At 36.0% G+C, this 16,370-nt stretch overlaps 3 protein-coding genes across 5 annotated transcripts; all 3 read left to right on the plus strand.

Annotated features, from left to right (window-relative positions):
* The first annotated feature begins 375 nt into the window (after positions 1-375).
* LOC7480161 (uncharacterized) lies at positions 376-5,854 on the plus strand. 2 transcript variants are annotated; one of them, XM_024605789.2, is made up of 15 exons: positions 379-794; positions 882-963; positions 1,468-1,971; positions 2,599-2,764; positions 2,876-3,028; positions 3,134-3,231; positions 3,339-3,430; positions 3,902-3,972; positions 4,082-4,217; positions 4,428-4,487; positions 4,658-4,740; positions 4,820-4,896; positions 5,011-5,081; positions 5,190-5,247; positions 5,339-5,854. In XM_024605789.2, exons 1-15 carry the CDS (start codon positions 532-534, stop codon positions 5,468-5,470), a joined length of 2,046 nt encoding a protein of 681 aa, XP_024461557.1. In that variant the 5' UTR covers positions 379-531; the 3' UTR covers positions 5,471-5,854. The 2 variants fall into 2 exon arrangements, 1 of the variants encoding a protein (XP_024461557.1); XR_008059691.1 differs by lacking the exons at positions 4,820-4,896; positions 5,011-5,081; positions 5,190-5,247; positions 5,339-5,854 and having other exon boundaries at positions 376-794; positions 4,082-4,242.
* Positions 5,855-6,280: 426 nt separating this feature from the next.
* On the plus strand, positions 6,281-10,146 carry LOC7480160 (uncharacterized). Its single transcript, XM_002310803.4, has 5 exons — positions 6,281-6,571; positions 8,034-8,197; positions 8,576-8,645; positions 9,423-9,519; positions 9,594-10,146. The coding sequence occupies exons 1-5, from the start codon at positions 6,319-6,321 to the stop codon at positions 9,712-9,714; spliced, it is 705 nt and encodes a 234-aa protein (XP_002310839.1). The 5' UTR covers positions 6,281-6,318; the 3' UTR covers positions 9,715-10,146.
* A 1,185-nt stretch (positions 10,147-11,331) lies between these two features.
* Positions 11,332-14,227, plus strand: LOC7495525 (protein FMP32, mitochondrial). 2 transcript variants are annotated; one of them, XM_002310802.4, is made up of 8 exons: positions 11,332-11,527; positions 11,638-11,884; positions 12,321-12,452; positions 12,643-12,702; positions 13,478-13,554; positions 13,636-13,692; positions 13,780-13,846; positions 13,939-14,227. In XM_002310802.4, the coding sequence occupies exons 2-8, from the start codon at positions 11,684-11,686 to the stop codon at positions 14,056-14,058; spliced, it is 714 nt and encodes a 237-aa protein (XP_002310838.2). In that variant the 5' UTR covers positions 11,332-11,527; positions 11,638-11,683; the 3' UTR covers positions 14,059-14,227. The 2 variants fall into 2 exon arrangements, with proteins under 2 accessions (XP_002310838.2, XP_024460974.1); XM_024605206.2 differs by having other exon boundaries at positions 11,333-11,527; positions 11,625-11,884.
* The last annotated feature ends 2,143 nt before the right edge of the window (positions 14,228-16,370 follow it).

The following is a 16,370-nucleotide window of genomic DNA, read 5'->3' on the forward strand; positions in this document are numbered from 1 at the left end:
TCCGAAATCGGCCCAGCGGGTTGACTTATTGGTTAACAAACCAATTAAATTTTAATTTTATTTGAAAGGTTTTTCAAAACAATACTGTTTCAAGATTTTTTTTTAAAGAATAAATTATAATTATAAGATCTGATTTTGACATAGTTTAAAATCTAAATCATAGGTTGCGGGTTGATGTCCGAGTACCGACTAAACTTAAACCCTTGATTCTTCTGAAACCACTAAAACAACAATGATTTTTATATATATATATATATATATTTTTTTTTTTTATAAAAACCCAAAAACAATGTCGTTTCGGTAAAAAACAGCTTCTTGCACTGACCCGGCCTTGGGTTGGCTAGTCACTTGTGACTAAAGTATAAATAACAGAATCAGCGACCCGCGTTTGGATACGTAAGCTTCAACTTCAACACGAAAAGAGGAAGAGAAGACCGTTTCAAACTATCACCGTTTTAAACCATCACTGATCGCTCAAAAAATGCTTTCTGCGACGATACGAATCCTTTAAAACGACAACAAAATCCAGTCATGTCAACCACAAGCTCAACCACGGCGACGTCGTTTTTATCACGGACGCAGAGATACGCAGCCGGAGCATTATTTGCAATCGCTCTTCACCAAGCACAGATCCATCAAACCCGTCCGCTTGGCTTATTCCACGATGATTCGGAACAAGAGGAACGAACCAGTTGCAGCAGTAGTCATAGTAACGGCAGCAGCAGTGATTCCGTTTCTGAAGACCCTGACCTTTGGATCCACGAAAATTCGGGCCTCCTCCGACCCGTATTCAGGTACAATTCTTCTGTAATTGATGAAATTGTGACTTTTTTAAAAAAATTTAAATCAGAATTGATTTTTTCCTCTTTAACGTGGATTAGGTTTTTAGAGGTTGAGTCAGTAGCATGGACTGGACTTGAAGAGACAGCTGGTGGTTCTCCTGCTAAGCATCATGTTGGAGCTGTATGTCGTTTTTCTTTATTTTTTCCTTTTTTTGTAAGCTAATTTTTCATGTGTTTGATTTTGATAGAAATCAGGAAAATTTTACCAATCTTTACCTTGGTTGCTTATTTAGCATGTAAAGCTCATGAGTTGTTACTTCATTGAAATGTTGTTTTCCCGTTTTCTGATTCGTAGGAAAATTGAAAAAAAAAGAAGGAAAGATAGAGTGAGGAGAAATTGTGTTAACTTCACCTTTTTTTTTTCTCATTTGCTTTTTTGTTTCCTTTTTGAAAAGAAAGGGAAAGTCTGTGAAACTACTGCTACATTTTCCTGTCAGGTTTCGGCATTTGTGGTCCCATGTGGATTCTAAATGATGGACTCACAAATGCTGAAATTCGAATGACAAGATGTGTGTACAACAAGAGTAGAAAAATTCATATTTGACTTGGTGCTGGTGGATTTATGATGTTATCTGATTTGTTGTTACTATATTTGTAACTGCGTTGTGTTTTGATTATGTCTTAGTTCTTGAGGTTATTATCAGAAGAAAGTGGCGATGCGTCTTCTTCTTCTTCTCAAAGTTCGGATCAAGAATTTGCTTTGTCAAAGGCTGTTGATGTTATGGAAGAAACCATGGGAGCAAATCCTGTGTCTTCCCAGTCTAAGAAGGAGAAGCATAAGGAGTATGAGACTCAATGTCGTGAAAAGTTATCTGCTGGCAGTGAGGTGAAATCAACCTCTGAGGTGGAAAATGATTCGCCAAAAACTGCGAAGGATGATCATTCTGCTGATGTTAGTGATGCACCTCGAGACTCTGGACATAATGTTGATGAGGAACCCGTTGAAGAGGAGAAGATGCTAAGTAATCAGAGGAAAGTGACAGTGCTGTATGAAATTCTTTCAGCTTGTCTGGCTGATAGACGAGAAGAAAATAAAAAATGCACCCGAAAAAGAAATGGCTATGATGCTCGACATCGTGTGGCTCTGAGATTGCTGGCAACTTGGCTTGATATTAAGTGGACGAAAATGGTTTGTGCACTCCTTTTGTCATTCTCATTAGCAGCTTTCGTGGTTATTCTTCCTTGTTTTTATAGCTAAAAAGATTAAATTGTTCCATACACTTGGTGGTTGGTGTGCTATCTCCCCTGCTTTCCATGACTTTGTACTTGGGCAAATTCCTAGGGATTTTTTATTTAGCTTTTGTTTGGTATGAGGTGAAAAATCAGGAGGTAAAATGTTAAGGTGTTAGTAAGATTTAATGGTAAAGTAGGGTGTAAAATGTGTGAAGGGTGTTATTAGGAATACAAAAGTTTGTGGGTATTGGAGGTGCCAACAGCAGTGAAACCAAATTTCAAATTAAACGTGATTATAAATAAAATTAAGATTTTATACATTTATGGTTTCCAAATGCAAGGTGTATGCAAAAGAGAAAAAGTATGGGTGAAAAAGCATAAAAGAAAAATACAAATTTTTCCCTTGAAACAACCCTGTCCCCACCCCCCAAAACCCCAAATGGGGTTAGATGTTAAACCTAGTGAATTTAATTTTTTTTTTTTTAAATTACAAACATTTCCTTCAGCTCTAAAAAAATTTATTAAGTCTTGTAGTAATTTATATCTTATGTGTTTCTGGGGTAAAAAAATATTTTCTTTGCAGGAAGCCATTGAGTTGATGGTTGCGTGCTCTGCCATGGCTGTAGCAAAAGAGGAAGCATCCAAGGAAGAAACCAAATCGCCTAAAAGCAAATGGGCTAAATGGAAGCGTGGTGGCATCATTGGTGCGGCTGCAATAACTGGAGGAACCTTATTGGCCATTACTGGTGGTATGAAACTCTAGTTGTGTTTCCTTTCTCGGGATTAATTTTATCAGATATTGAAATTGAAATGAGAATGTTATCGCTTTGGTTTCTTACTTTGTAATTCACATTTTACAGGATTAGCTGCCCCTGCAATTGCTGCAGGATTTGGTGCTCTAGCACCAACATTGGGCACTATTATCCCTGTAATTGGAGCTAGTGGATTTGCAGCTGCTGCAAGTGCTGCAGGAACTGTTGCTGGCTCTGTTGCTGTTGCTGCATCATTTGGAGGTGAACACCCCCGCAGGTTCCAAAGGAACCTGCCCTAAAGTTTTATATGATTGCTTGGTAATGGATAATTCATTTGTCTTCCTGTTGACATCTTTGTTCAATCAGCTGCTGGAGCTGGACTTGCGGGGACCAAGATGGCTAGGAGAACTGGAAGTGTTGATGAATTTGAATTCAAAGCTGTAGGAGATAACCATAACCAAGGCGTAAGTTTATGCTTTATCCTTTTTTCTCACTTAGCTCACCCTCTCTGTAGGCTATCTTTATAATGTACAAGGCCAACCTTATATTTCTATTTGAAAATTTCCATCAGCGACTAGCAGTTGGGATTATGGTCTCAGGATGCGTGTTTGACGAGGAAGATTTTATCAAGCCCTGGGAAGGACAAAATGACAACTTGGAGAGGTAAGACATCTGTATGCTCCAAGTTTCTCTTTGTTGCACCTCTTCTCCATCTGAATTTATCAATGTTTGATTCTTTTATAATTAAATAGCAAATGCACATGTACTTAAGTTGCAATTCTCGTCACTTCCTAGGATGTATCTTAAAAAAATGATTCTTTTGAAAAATCTGAATCAGAACAATGCTTTTTATTTGTGTACCATGTATCCAAAGTAATTACTCGTCGCTATAATGACTTTGTCAATCTTGCAATTTTCCTTCTGTTTGTTCTGCTTTTATTGACTGGAGTTTTGTAAAATCTTTGTTGAACATGCATCCAAAACATTTTCTTACATTTTCCTCTGTTTGCTATGATCTGATCTTATGTTGACTGGTTTTTGTAATTTTTGTTCCAAAACAAAACTAAATTTCTCTAGTTTTTTCATGCTAAAAATGGATCACAAGTCACATCTCTTGACTAATGATTTTTTTAGGTATGCGCTGCACTGGGAACCTAAGAATCTAATTGCAGTGAGCACTGCCATTCAGGATTGGCTTACTTCAAGTAATTGGTTTGCCCCTGATGGGAGCACTTTGTTTTTCAAACTAGTATTTCTATCTAATGTAATGATTACAGTTTTGTCTGCTGTTGACATTGGTGATCCCTGCTGTAGGAATTGCAATGGAGTTTATGAGGCAAGGTGCAATGCTGACCGTGTTAAGCACACTTTTGGTAGCATTGGCCTGGCCAGCAACATTACTTGCCGCTACTGATTTTATAGACAGCAAATGGACAATTGCTATCGACAGGTCAGGTTTCCTTCATTAACTATAGGTGAGATACTTAGATGAAAATGGGACAAAAATGCCTTTCCATTGCATCAACTCTCTTTATCACAAATCTGGCACCTTAAATTAAAGTCTTCAGGGGAAATTGGTAATTAGTAATAGAGAGTAACTTGCTTCCATAGAATTTGTCAATGTGATTTTTCAACAATTGAATTTTCTGCCATTTTCTAGGTCTGACAAAGCTGGGAAGCTGTTGGCAGAAGTGTTACTAAAAGGACTGCAAGGGAACAGGTAGGTCAAATTTGATTGAAACCATAGGCATCATTTTTAGTTAACAACGTTACCTGTAGTGTTGTATTCTCGATTAATTTCTATCTTGAAGTCTTTTCTTAGTTAACAGTGTCATCTCTAGTGATTTATTTTCTATTAATTCCCATCTTGGGCTTTACATGACTCTTCAGGCCTGTAACCCTTGTGGGTTACTCACTTGGTGCACGTGTAATTTTCAAGTGTCTTGAGACTTTGGCCGAGACAGAGCATAGTGGTAAATATCACTGATCATTTTTAAAGCGAGTTTTTGGAATTTTTGACTGATCTTCAATGCGGTCCTTCTGAACTGACAGCTGAAGTTGTAGAAAGAGTCGTTCTTCTTGGAGCACCCATCTCTATTAAGGACCAGAAGTGGGAAGCTGCAAGAAAGGTGACTGAAGATCTTTCCTTGAAAGCGTTTTCTCTGCTGTTCCTTGGTCAATATTTGTTTTAGCTACTTACTTTACTGTCCAGGAAACTCTTCTTACATCGTACTGTTTTGCAGATGGTGGCTGGAAGATTTGTGAATGCTTACTCCACCGGTGACTGGACCCTTGGAGTTGCTTTTCGTGCAAGGTATGCCTGTTGCACTATGCTCATGTGTGGACATTACTTGATGCTTTTGATCTGCCTAGACAAATAATTATCCGACTTGGAAAACTAATGTCCAGTTTTTACTAATAGCCTACTCACTCAAGGATTAGCTGGAATTCAACCAGTAGATGTTCCAGGGATTGAGAATGTAAGCTTCTATTTACTTTCCCTACTTCCCTTCCATCACAATTTTGATTCTCGTTACAATCTTAGTTTATCCATGATGGAACATTTTGCAGGTAGACGTAACCGATCTAGTTGACGGCCACTCTTCCTACCTATGGGCAACACAACAGATATTAGAACAGCTTGAACTGGATGCTTATTATCATGTTTTCAGGAGCCCTAATCCTCCTGAACACACAGACTGACTTTTCCTCTTGAGGAGCTAATGCCATGGCATCAAGCTCATTCACCCCATAGCTTCATGTCTTGATTTTTGTTATTCTTCCTATATATATATATATATATATATATATGTTACCACCCAGAAGAAACATTAAAATATGGGTTGAATTTTTGTCAGATGATCAAAATAAAATCGGCCGTTTCTCGAAGAAAAGGGAAAAAAGAAGAAGAAAGAAATAGTGGACAAGGCTATGTATTCACTAACATTACTAATGGCCCAGTTTACGTTAAGGGAGGGAGAGGCCCCAAGTTCCAAAGTGAACCAAACGTGGCTATATGTTTAATTGCATTATTTGTATTGTAAATGCTGTCTATTTATTAAATTTGATTTCATTTTTTTTAAATAATTATTTTATTTTGATTAACTTGAGTTAATTTATCTAACTCATCATCTGGATATTGATTTGAATCATAAACCACCGGTTGAGTTTAATAACTTTTTTTTAATTTAATTGTTGATAACATAATAATAATAATTCCTATCATTGTAATAATTTTTTTTTTTTGGGATTGTGGGAAAAAAAAAAGAGAATCTTAAAACACCTAAATAACAAATAATTATAAAAACGACGTCACTCTAGATCGTGTAATTTCTATGACCATATCCACATTCTTATTTCTTCCTCGTCTCGTAAATATCACGAATAGACACAACAAAACAAAGACCCTAAACGTTCAATTGAATTACCAATGGTGCCATCTTCGTGCTGCAAATTTCGTTACGAATTGGCGTAATTCCGATAATAATGACCGACACACATCACTGGGCGAACAAATAAGAGAGACGGGGCGAACAAATAAGAGAGACGGCATGACAGAAACAGGAAAACACAAAGAAGAGAGAGAGGCGGCCCTAGGCGGAGGCATGGAGGGTAATAAAGTAGAAGGAGAAGAGAAAAAGCGAGAAAACGAGAAACTAAAACAAATCCAAAATCAAGGTGGTGGTGGTGGTGGTTCTAATTTGAAAGGGAAATCATGCAAAGGGTATCTTTATTATTCTTCAACTCTCAAATCTAACGTCACTAATCCTCGATGTATTGGCATCCCCCGTACTCTCCGCCAAAGTTAGTCTCTCAATTCCAATTCCCAATCTTTATTCAAGATTTTTTTTTTGTGATTTATAGAGGGGAAGGGATGTTTAGGTCTGGATTTTTTTGGGTTCTTGAAAAGAATGAGAGAAAAGGGAAGGCGGGTTCTTTTTTGTAAGGCTAGATTTCAGGTTCAAAATTTGAGAGGTGTAGTGTCTGTCTGTCCGTCTCTCTGTACATTTGAAGAAATTAGGGGAAAGAAACTTGCCTTTTTTGCCAGTGATTATGGCATAAAGTTAAACAAGAAAATGCTTTGCTTAGATTAGCTTCTTTCTTTTGAAAGATATATGGTCTTTGTTACTTGAATGAATAAGGGTTAGGAATAGCAATGCACAATTTCTTGATTAGCTTGAGTAAATTTGATCCAGTTGTAGGAAGGCAAATAACTAATATGATAGCTGTCCATTCAATTTGATAAATAGTGGCTGGAAACAGAGACATTGGAAATTAATCGTCGAAAAAGGGGTGCAGGATAGAATATCGTTGCTGATCTTATTTACTGGTTTTCATCAACCGTATTGAGCCTCGATACTACATTATTGCCAACATTTGTTTCACTAGGGATTTGGGAATAGGATTTCGATTCTGTTCCAAATAGAAACACGCTTTGATTTTTTCTGAATTCATATCAACTTCTGCAGTTTTAATATTATTACTAAAGAAAGGAAGTGATTTATCCCTTTGCAATACAATTTCTTGTCTCTTGTGAAATCGTAATCCTTGTTTTTGGTTGAACCAAACAAAGTTGCTGAGGGATTCCCATTCCATTCCTGATCCAAAGTGACCAAATGTGGCCTATATGCTTAGTGCTTCAATTGTGGTGCATTGCTCTATCTGTTCTGTTTTATGTTCTGCACTCGTTATGAAATTCTGAGTGCTGGGAGAGCTAATTGTTTTGGGGATATTGGAGAAAATAACTTCATGTTGATGGTTTCTAATTACATCTATACATGGCGGGAATTCCTACACTGCCATTGCTATTTATGTTGAAAACTGAGTGTTGTGTGTTTGTGATCTTTGTTTGATGTAACAAAGTAACACGTGTTCTGGTTTGGATTTACAATGTAACTTTTATTCTTGATTAGTTGAGTGTAAAATTTAATTCAGTTGTAGAAAGGCATGTAATGAATATGATGGGGGTCGGATTATGCAAGAGACTATATGCTTAATGCATGGAATGTGGTGCATTGTTTTATATCTAGTGTAGATGGCAACTTATTTCTCAGTTGTTCACCTCGACATACTGAGTGTTAGGAGATCTATTTGTTTCCAAGTGCAACTGTGTATGGCAGGAATTCCTACACTGCCATTGCTAATTATGTAGTTTTTACTTGGTCGATTTCCGAGATGTTTGATAATTTCAGTAGTTATATGCATGTTGTTGCTGTTGAATATTGGTGCCTTTTGATAAGTGCTGATATCTGAGTTTTATGGCCAGTTCCTAATTATGTTGGACAATCTGAGGTAGAAGCTTCAAAAGATGGAAGGGTTCTTTCAGATTTTTATTATGGTTGTGCTGGGTACTCTCTTTATTCAAATAAAGACCACTCAACTGATAAGCAAGTGGCAAAAAAAGAACTTCCAGTCTGTGTAGGTCTTGAGGTATGCTCCCTCACTCTCTTTCTCTGTGTGTGTGCCTGTGCTTGATTTTGTTTAATTATTAGTGGCTTATGCCTTTTAACTTTCATGGATGTTATTGTTTTCAAATAATTTTGAAGTTGTATAGCAGTTTTTGTGATCATACTCCCCCAATAACTTAGTGCAAATAATTAGTAACTGCGCTCTCGCAGTAACTTTCGTTATGATTACTATTACCTGTTGTATATGGGCTTTGTCATTTGTGAACCTTTGATGTGACTTGCTTCTTTGGATTTGTCTGTCCAAGTGACAAGTTGCTTGAATGGGCAAGGAATAATAAAACCACTACCTCTCGTGTTTTATCCTTTCTTTTGGTGATCTGACTAACACAAGTTTTTTCAGCTTTTGGTGGATAGAAGAGTTGCTACTGCAGAAAGTGCTTCTGCTCCGGCTCATATCCACCATAAAGAAGGTAAGCAAATAGTTGTGGTTATGCTGCATGTTATTGCATGCTCATTTTAGTGAAGTCAAATTCTCCAGGCACATTTCCTGATGTGCAAATTGTAGGGTTTAACTGTTTGATTCTGTCTCAAGTTATTTCAGACATACAAATCTGATTTTTCAGTTCTCGTGTAAGGTCAAAACAAGGGCTATTCATGTCATTGTCCTCTTATTATATATTTAAACAGATTGTTCCACCATCATTGAAACTCTATTAGAGGATGATCCCATTCTCTCTTTATTACATGAATCTTCATATATGTTTCATATATGTTATCTTTATTATATATTTAAGCATTTTTGTTTTATTTTTTTTACTACTTGTCTTTACAACAAGATATTGAAGCACAAAAATGCAAAATGTTTCAATAAGCTCTTGATCCCAACAATGAATAAGTTTCCATGCTACTCATTGGCCAGGACCCTGCCAGTGGTCTTTGGTTTGGGATCAAGATTTGTCAAATCCCGGTCTTGAACAGCAGTGCTTCATGCGAAATTGTCTGATTCTTCTTAGGAACCATTTTGGTGGAATTGTAATTGTATAAGGACCTTTTTTATGGTAAACTCGGACAACAAAAAATGAAAGAGAATCCTCCCAGCAAAATCTCAAATGGTCTCAAAATTGGTGCATTCTTTGATATTTCCTAAAGACATCAATTACATTTTTGTAGTTCAAGCATTTTCTGGAATGGTAAATCACTTCACTGTTCATATCTCACCATAACTTTTGGCAATTGTTTTCTTGAAGATGGTCGTGAATTGCCTCAGCCTCAGCCTGCACGTGAATTGCCTCAGCTCCGAGCACAGAAACCAGCGAGTTCCCCAGCGGATGACTTCTTCAGCAGGCAAGCAAGCAAACAGTGTTGATTGTTTGTGAATAATGATTGTCAATATACTAATGACACTTACAAAACTGCAGGTATATGAGGAATTCAGGCCTTGTTGCATCAGGGGTGGCCAGGAACATGCGAAGAGTGGGGATTTACATAAAAGACAGTGTGGATGATATTTTGTACCCTTACAGAAGGCGACCGAAGTAGGTCATACACACTTGAATTGATGCATGGAGGAGGAGAGTTGGCCTGGTGATGTAAAAACATGCTTTATCCTAACCTGTGCAGTCCGCTTTCTGATCAGCGCTCACTTTTACTCCTTTTAAAACCCCTCAACACCCTTCCCTCGTATCAATAAAACAGTGTTGCAGGTAGTCGATGAAGATGCTGTTATCCATTCACCTGGACACGATTTTTATAGTTAATGTCATCTATTGTATTTAAAGCCCGGGCTGGGGTAAGTGAGGGTGACAAAAGGCTCTTTTTGTGTGATACAGTGAGCTGATCTTAAAATTCTTGGTGATAATGTTGTTCATTTCCTAATGACTGCACTACACATTTCTATGCCTGTAATTTAAAAAACAAATGGTTTCATTTTGAATTACTTGACATGATAAATAAAGATAAGATTGCAAGCCTTGTCTTCTGAATGCATAATGACCTAATTTTCGTCTGAAAATTAGGTCCTAAACTTTGATTTTTGAAGATGCAAGATGAAAGATGCAAGGTTTTCTTCTGAGCTTTTTCTTCACACGCAAATTCTATCTTACCAGAAAAACAAGTTAACAATACTTATCTGAAAAAACTTTGGAGTTTTGAAGATGACAACCTCGGCTTAAGCTTTCAACTCAAAGCTTAGACGAAGCCCATTCAAACTTTCAACCATAAAGAAGGCTTATCGTGTTATCCTTTCAACCTTTTCCTCTTCATTATTTAGAACGTGGATCCTTCTCTTTTAAATAACGTGCCTATAATTGAAGGATCTGTTTGTTTACTATATTACTTTTTCCATATTTCAGTTTCACACACACACAGTCACGAGACTCGATCCAGAAGCTGATCCTATATGAGGCTTGAATTACTTAGGTTACAGGGTCAACTGTCATATAGATTAACTGTTTTATTTCATTTTCTTGAATCGGGTCCGGTTTGAAATAGATCTAACTAGATCATAAGCAACCAAACACAACTAATTAAATTTTATCAAATTAATATTTATTCTGGTTCGATTAAAACCGAACCAATCAAAATCACACTAAAACCATCTAGGTGGTGGCCCAGTGTTAAGAGCTTGGGACCAAGAGGTTTGCTTCCTCTGTGGTCTCAGGTTCGAGCCCTGTGGTTGCTCATATGATGGCCACTGGAGGCTTACATGGTCGTTAACTTCAGGGCCCGTGGAATTAGTCGAGGTACGCGCAAACTGGCCCGGACACCCATATTAAACTAAAAAAAAAAAATCACACCAAAATCAAGTATTGTACCATTAAAAAAAAAATTGATGTTGATAATGTTGCCTCTTCATTGTGTACTTCAATGACAAATCATAGCTGTCTTTGTTACCGAATGTTAACTGTCTTAAAATTCTGACACAGTTGGCAATTGTTATCGATTGTAAGCTAAATCCCTAAAATTTCCAGTAATTTTACTCAAAACTCTCTCTAAATTCACCATAAAAAAAATTCATCACAATTCAATAAATTAAATATTTTAAGAAGCTTAGGATAGGACTTTCCTTAATTTAGAAAATAGAAACTACTATAATTAATTAAAAAAATAAAATAAAATAAATTCTTGAAGCACAAATTCTATAGTTAAAGAAATGGACGTTGGAAGGAAAGCAAGCAATTAGTAACATTTAAAAAACTTAACTTCCCTTCCCATCCCTTCTCTTTCTCCGTTCCTTGAAAGAACCAACCGCCAACTCTCTCCCTCTCTGCCTTTTATTATCAACTACAAAGAAAAAAAAAGTTATATAATAATTCTGTCTCTTTGCAATTTTATTTCGGTCTTGCACAAGCAGGTAAAGTAAAAGATAATTTTCTGAATATAATTAGCGCTTGAAGTGTTTTTTTTTTTTTTTTATCTTTTTGACTAATTTTCTTTGATCCCTCTTGAAGAGGAATTTTATAGAGCTTGGAAGACGAATTTTTTAAGGATTTGGTTTTCAATTATTCGAATGGCTGCTGCTGCTTCTGCTGCTTGTAGGCGTGTTGTGGGTTATCAATTTGGAAGCAATTCAGGAGGTATTGGTTTTGGTAGGGGAGGATCTGGTGCTGTTTCTCCTTCAAATTTGGGTTTGATTTCTCAAAATAGGAATATTTCTCAGCTTGTCAACTCTAATGGCAGGAGATTATTTCTTGTTGATACATTAGCCCTCGTAAGTTGTTATTTACAACAAACCCTTTTCCTTTTTCTTATTTACATTAATGGGTTGCATTTGTTTCCATGTTAATTTCTCATTTTCTTATAAAATTGCGGCAAGGAAATTTAATAGTAATATAACTCAAGAAACACCATTGCTGAATTTATTATTGAACTGGGAAAAAAAAAACTGCAGGGAGTTTTAATTGCTATAATTTGTTTCATATTATAAATAATTCGCGTGCATATTTCTTGGTTGGTGGGTTGGTACAACGTGGGGCCTACGAGATGATTGATCGAAGAATACTAAAATTTGAGTACTGGAGATGAATGGTACAATGAGAAAACTGAAAGTTTAATGCTTGGAAGCCGAATGTGGTTTTGTAAGCTTTTTTTTTTGTGATGAAAGGTTGAATGTTTGTCAAATGATGTGGTGTGTTTTTTGGGTTTAGGTTAGAAGATTGGAGTCGCAGGGTGTGCCTTTGAAGCAAGCTGAGGCGATAACAGCTGCTATAACTGGAGTTTTGAATGATAGCTTGGAGAATGTGTCTCATTCAGTTGTCTCAAAGGAAGAGATGCAGAAGGTAGGTTCTTTACGTGGTAGTTTTACGTTTGCTCTTTTCTGTTATGTTGACATGGATCAATTGATATTTGATGTAGCTCGATTTCAAATGAGCTATTTGTGCAAGGAGTTTGTTTATGTTATAACTGTATTTTCATTTCATTTTTTTTGTTGAACCTGTGTAATTATTTTATGTCTGGTTTTGTTGGTAGAATTCATTGATTCAAGAAACCAGCTTGTCAAAATTCAAATCTGAAGTCCAAAGCTCGCAGGTACTCACTAGCTTTTTAATGTTGTTTTCAGATGTGAATTTGTTGAGATTTTAGCTGGATATGAAATTTGTTGGGTTCAAGAGCAATTGCAAGTCTGGCATTGTTTTGTTGATGTTCTGCAGCTGGACTTTATAAATATTGCTGATTGATGCTAATAGTGTCAGTATTAAGAGTAGTTTGCTTATATGAAGACCGTGGAAAATTCAATGAGTGCTCAAGTATGTTAATTCAGTTGCTCAATCTTTGGCATTCGTGTTCTGATGTATAATTGGCCCTTCTGTCTCTTTGAAACATTGGTTGTAACTAGGAGTTGTCTCTTCCCTATTATAGTAGTTATGCTTATTTTCTTCATGAAGAATGAGTGCTAGAAGAATTTCATTTGGATTCTGATACCTTCTAATACAATTGATTAATTCCATGTTGAACAGGATAGCCCTTCTTTGTGCATTCAATCAATTGGGTGTCCCTAAAAATTGAACTGCGCTGTTATGGTAAAAGAAAAAAAATCCAAAGAGCATTGAGAATCTTTTTTTCCATTCCTCTTAAAATGCAATGATTACGTTTGAAAGATAACTTTGTGAGACTCCTTAAAGTGGAGGTATGTTTGGTGCTAACCTTATTTTCTTGCTAGTTGTCTGGTCCAATCTTTGAGAAAAAATTTAAAAGTATCCTAACATCAGTTCCTGGTGCTTGCTTTTGAATGTTGGGGGGGCTGCAATCTAACTAGTGTTTCCATGCCTTTTTGTTTATGTTATCTGAACAATATTTATTGCAGGAACACCATTTTTCTTTGTTGCAACATGAGACTGAAAAACTCCGGCATGATATCGAGAAGATGCGCAGTGAATTGAGGTCAGGTTTATGTATTTACCCTGCATGCTGGATTCGCTTGTTACCAATCTTCTTCATGCTAAGTCATTGATTGTGATTCAGGCATGAAATTGACAAGCTCAGTGCTGGTCAACGGTTGGATCTGAATCTTGAAAGAGGGTAAGAAATGTACTGCAGAAATTTCTTTTCTCCAACAACTAAATTACCGACATGAGTTATTTTCTCGTGGTTGTACAACCTTTCCAGGCGGATAAGGGAGGAGCTAGCAAACCAGAATGCTGAAACCACTAACCTCACTAACAAACTTGATGGCGTGAGTACTCCGACTGAAATTGATATAGATAATGCGGTTTGGTCAATTTGCAACTTTAACATGCTCCCTCCCTTTCTATGTCATAATTTCAGGAAATTCATGGTTTGAGGGCCCAATTGGAAGCAGGAAAATATGAAGTGATAAAGTATTGCCTGGGTACTCTTGTTTCCATCTCTGCTGTTGGTCTTGCCGCAGTCCGCATCTTGATGTAAACATTTATAACTCAAAGCAGTTGCTGCATAACAAGAAGGGGGCAAGTAATAGCTTGTTTTTTGAAAGCTATTATTTGCATGAAAAACATGAAACAAAGTTCAATTAACAATTCAAGTTTTTTTCCTTGTTTGTATCTGTATAATAAAAACAAGAACAAAGCTTTCGTTATCCAGCAACCTCAGAATCCTCAGTGGTTTCATGTAAGAGAAGTGGTGTTGGTGGATGGACTAGTTCTCTTTCAGGGTGCATTTTAAGAATGTTATCTTGTCGAAGTCATTCTCCTCATGCGCCGCTCTAGACCCACCACACCGGACTCATTAAATCCACCGATGTCCACTCAATAGCTGATCCCACTGTCTCCGTTCCACCAAACATCACATCCTGCCACATATATGCGTGCCATTATAAATTCTTTTATTACAACAACGAAAATGTATGCAAAATTGGATTTCAAGAATATTTTCTGCACTTCAAATTTTTTAAACTAAATACCTTCAAACTTTTAGATTCATGACGCAGAGCTTACGCATCTGGCGCTAGAATGGACCACAGTAGGCAAAGGCAATGTCAGAATGATCATATGTTAAATATTTGGCAGCTGTGTTGGCTGGTCTATTAGAGAAAATGTTATCTCGGACTTGCAAAATTTGACGAACTATATATCTCCGGCGATCGGAGAAGAAACATTGCACCATATTGTCGCTAGTTTAGCTAGAGTGCTAGACCATGTTGAGTTTAATTGGTCCATCAAGAGCATGTTACCTATAGTTGGTACCCTCTGCAGATGGATATGGTACGCTTCGGTAAAGGCTGCAAACTAGCCGGAAAAGAAGTAAAGGGACTATAGAGAGGAGGAAGAGACTGGTGTTAATATTGGTGGGTGAAGGGTGGCATCCAGCATAGTCATTACCTATTAATGTTTCCTTGAGTTTTTCATATGATCACTAACAACACCTGGAACCAAACATGCGCCAAGATCTGCCCCAGAAAGATAACATGAATCAATAGATTTAACCCATCTTCCATTTTTTCAAGTCATGCGCACATTAGCTTTTGACACGGCATGCGTCAAAAAAAATTCTAGTTCAAATATATTAAAATAATATTGTTTTTAGATTTTTTTTATATTTAATATTAACACCATTAAAAATAAAAAAATATCAATTTAATATTTTTCAAGAAATAATAATTAATGATCACTAATTAGATTCCACAACGTCTTTCCATCTTTTTGGATAAAATTACATGATTAAACACACATTAGGGTAATCAAAACCATGCTCATTCTTGTTTTGGAGTTTCAATTAAAGAGAAACGATGAGAAACATAAACCTCTTGCTTAGGAAGGGGTGGGGTGGGGGGTTTGCTACACTCTAAATGAACAAATCATTTATTAAAAGGTTAAGGTTATAAGAACTTCCTTTTTTTTAGTTAGATTTATTTATTATTTTTTTTCTATCATATTATTAAATTAATATTAAACCAACTCAAGTTAACAGCTCGAGACTTATTTTTTTTTTACTTTTTTAAAATGCTAGTGTTAGTTGAGCATTTTCTTTTTATGTTAGGAAAAAAATGGTTGGACTAAAAGCATAACACGAGCCACCAATCTAGTTATTAACTAAAACACTAAAGATTTGAGTTTTTCCAACTACTTCACGATTCATATGAATAGTGAAGCAGTTGATCTTATTTTTTTCATTTTCTTCTTTATTTTTAATTTTTTTCCTTAGATTTTTTTCTTTCCTTTTGATTTAATCCTTATATGACCTAATTCCATGAGATAAAGTTTTAAGTTGTAGTAGAAAGATAAAATTTAAATTGAAAGGACTGTATAATGTAAAACACAAAGATATTAAAATTTTTAGAATTTTCATCTGAGTCTAAAAGTTTATTTATTTATATTTTAGTCATTGAGTCTGAAAAAGAGCCAGTTGGCAACATTTTGACTATAAAAAATGATGGGTTTTGTATTAATAGGTTTATTTTCTCGAAAAAAGTTCAATAAAGGTGGGTTTGCCTTTAAATAGGGTGAAAAAGTAGTAGAGAGGTTAGCTTGGTTTGTTTTAATTCAATTGATTTTTATTTTCGAGAGTAATTTTTAAGTGTTTTGGGGTATCCTCTAAATATGGTAAAAACAAGTTGAAATATGAAATTTTAGAGTTAAAAAACATATTCCCCGATTTTCATCTAAATGCTGTCTTTCACATGTCTCTGGCCTTTTAAAAAATATTGGAATAGATGAAAAAAATAAAAATAAAATAAAAAGCCAGGTACACTTATGTTTTTTTATTTATTAAGACCAATCACG

This window comes from Populus trichocarpa, chromosome 7 (assembly GCF_000002775.5).
Source record: "Populus trichocarpa isolate Nisqually-1 chromosome 7, P.trichocarpa_v4.1, whole genome shotgun sequence".
Taxonomy (NCBI): domain Eukaryota; kingdom Viridiplantae; phylum Streptophyta; class Magnoliopsida; order Malpighiales; family Salicaceae; genus Populus; species Populus trichocarpa.

Coding starts and splice junctions, on each gene's coding strand:
- LOC7480161 (XM_024605789.2), top strand. CDS start 532: ATGTCAACCACAAGCTCAACCACGGCGACGTCGTTTTTATCACGGACG. Junction 3,431..3,901: donor CAAAATGACAACTTGGAGAG/GTAAGACATCTG, acceptor TGATTTTTTTAG/GTATGCGCTGCACTGGGAAC. Junction 5,248..5,338: donor ATGTTCCAGGGATTGAGAAT/GTAAGCTTCTAT, acceptor AACATTTTGCAG/GTAGACGTAACCGATCTAGT.
- LOC7480160 (XM_002310803.4), top strand. CDS start 6,319: ATGACAGAAACAGGAAAACACAAAGAAGAGAGAGAGGCGGCCCTAGGC. Junction 8,198..8,575: donor CAGTCTGTGTAGGTCTTGAG/GTATGCTCCCTC, acceptor AAGTTTTTTCAG/CTTTTGGTGGATAGAAGAGT. Junction 8,646..9,422: donor TCATATCCACCATAAAGAAG/GTAAGCAAATAG, acceptor GTTTTCTTGAAG/ATGGTCGTGAATTGCCTCAG.
- LOC7495525 (XM_002310802.4), top strand. CDS start 11,684: ATGGCTGCTGCTGCTTCTGCTGCTTGTAGGCGTGTTGTGGGTTATCAA. Junction 13,555..13,635: donor AAGATGCGCAGTGAATTGAG/GTCAGGTTTATG, acceptor ATTGTGATTCAG/GCATGAAATTGACAAGCTCA. Junction 13,847..13,938: donor TCACTAACAAACTTGATGGC/GTGAGTACTCCG, acceptor TCATAATTTCAG/GAAATTCATGGTTTGAGGGC.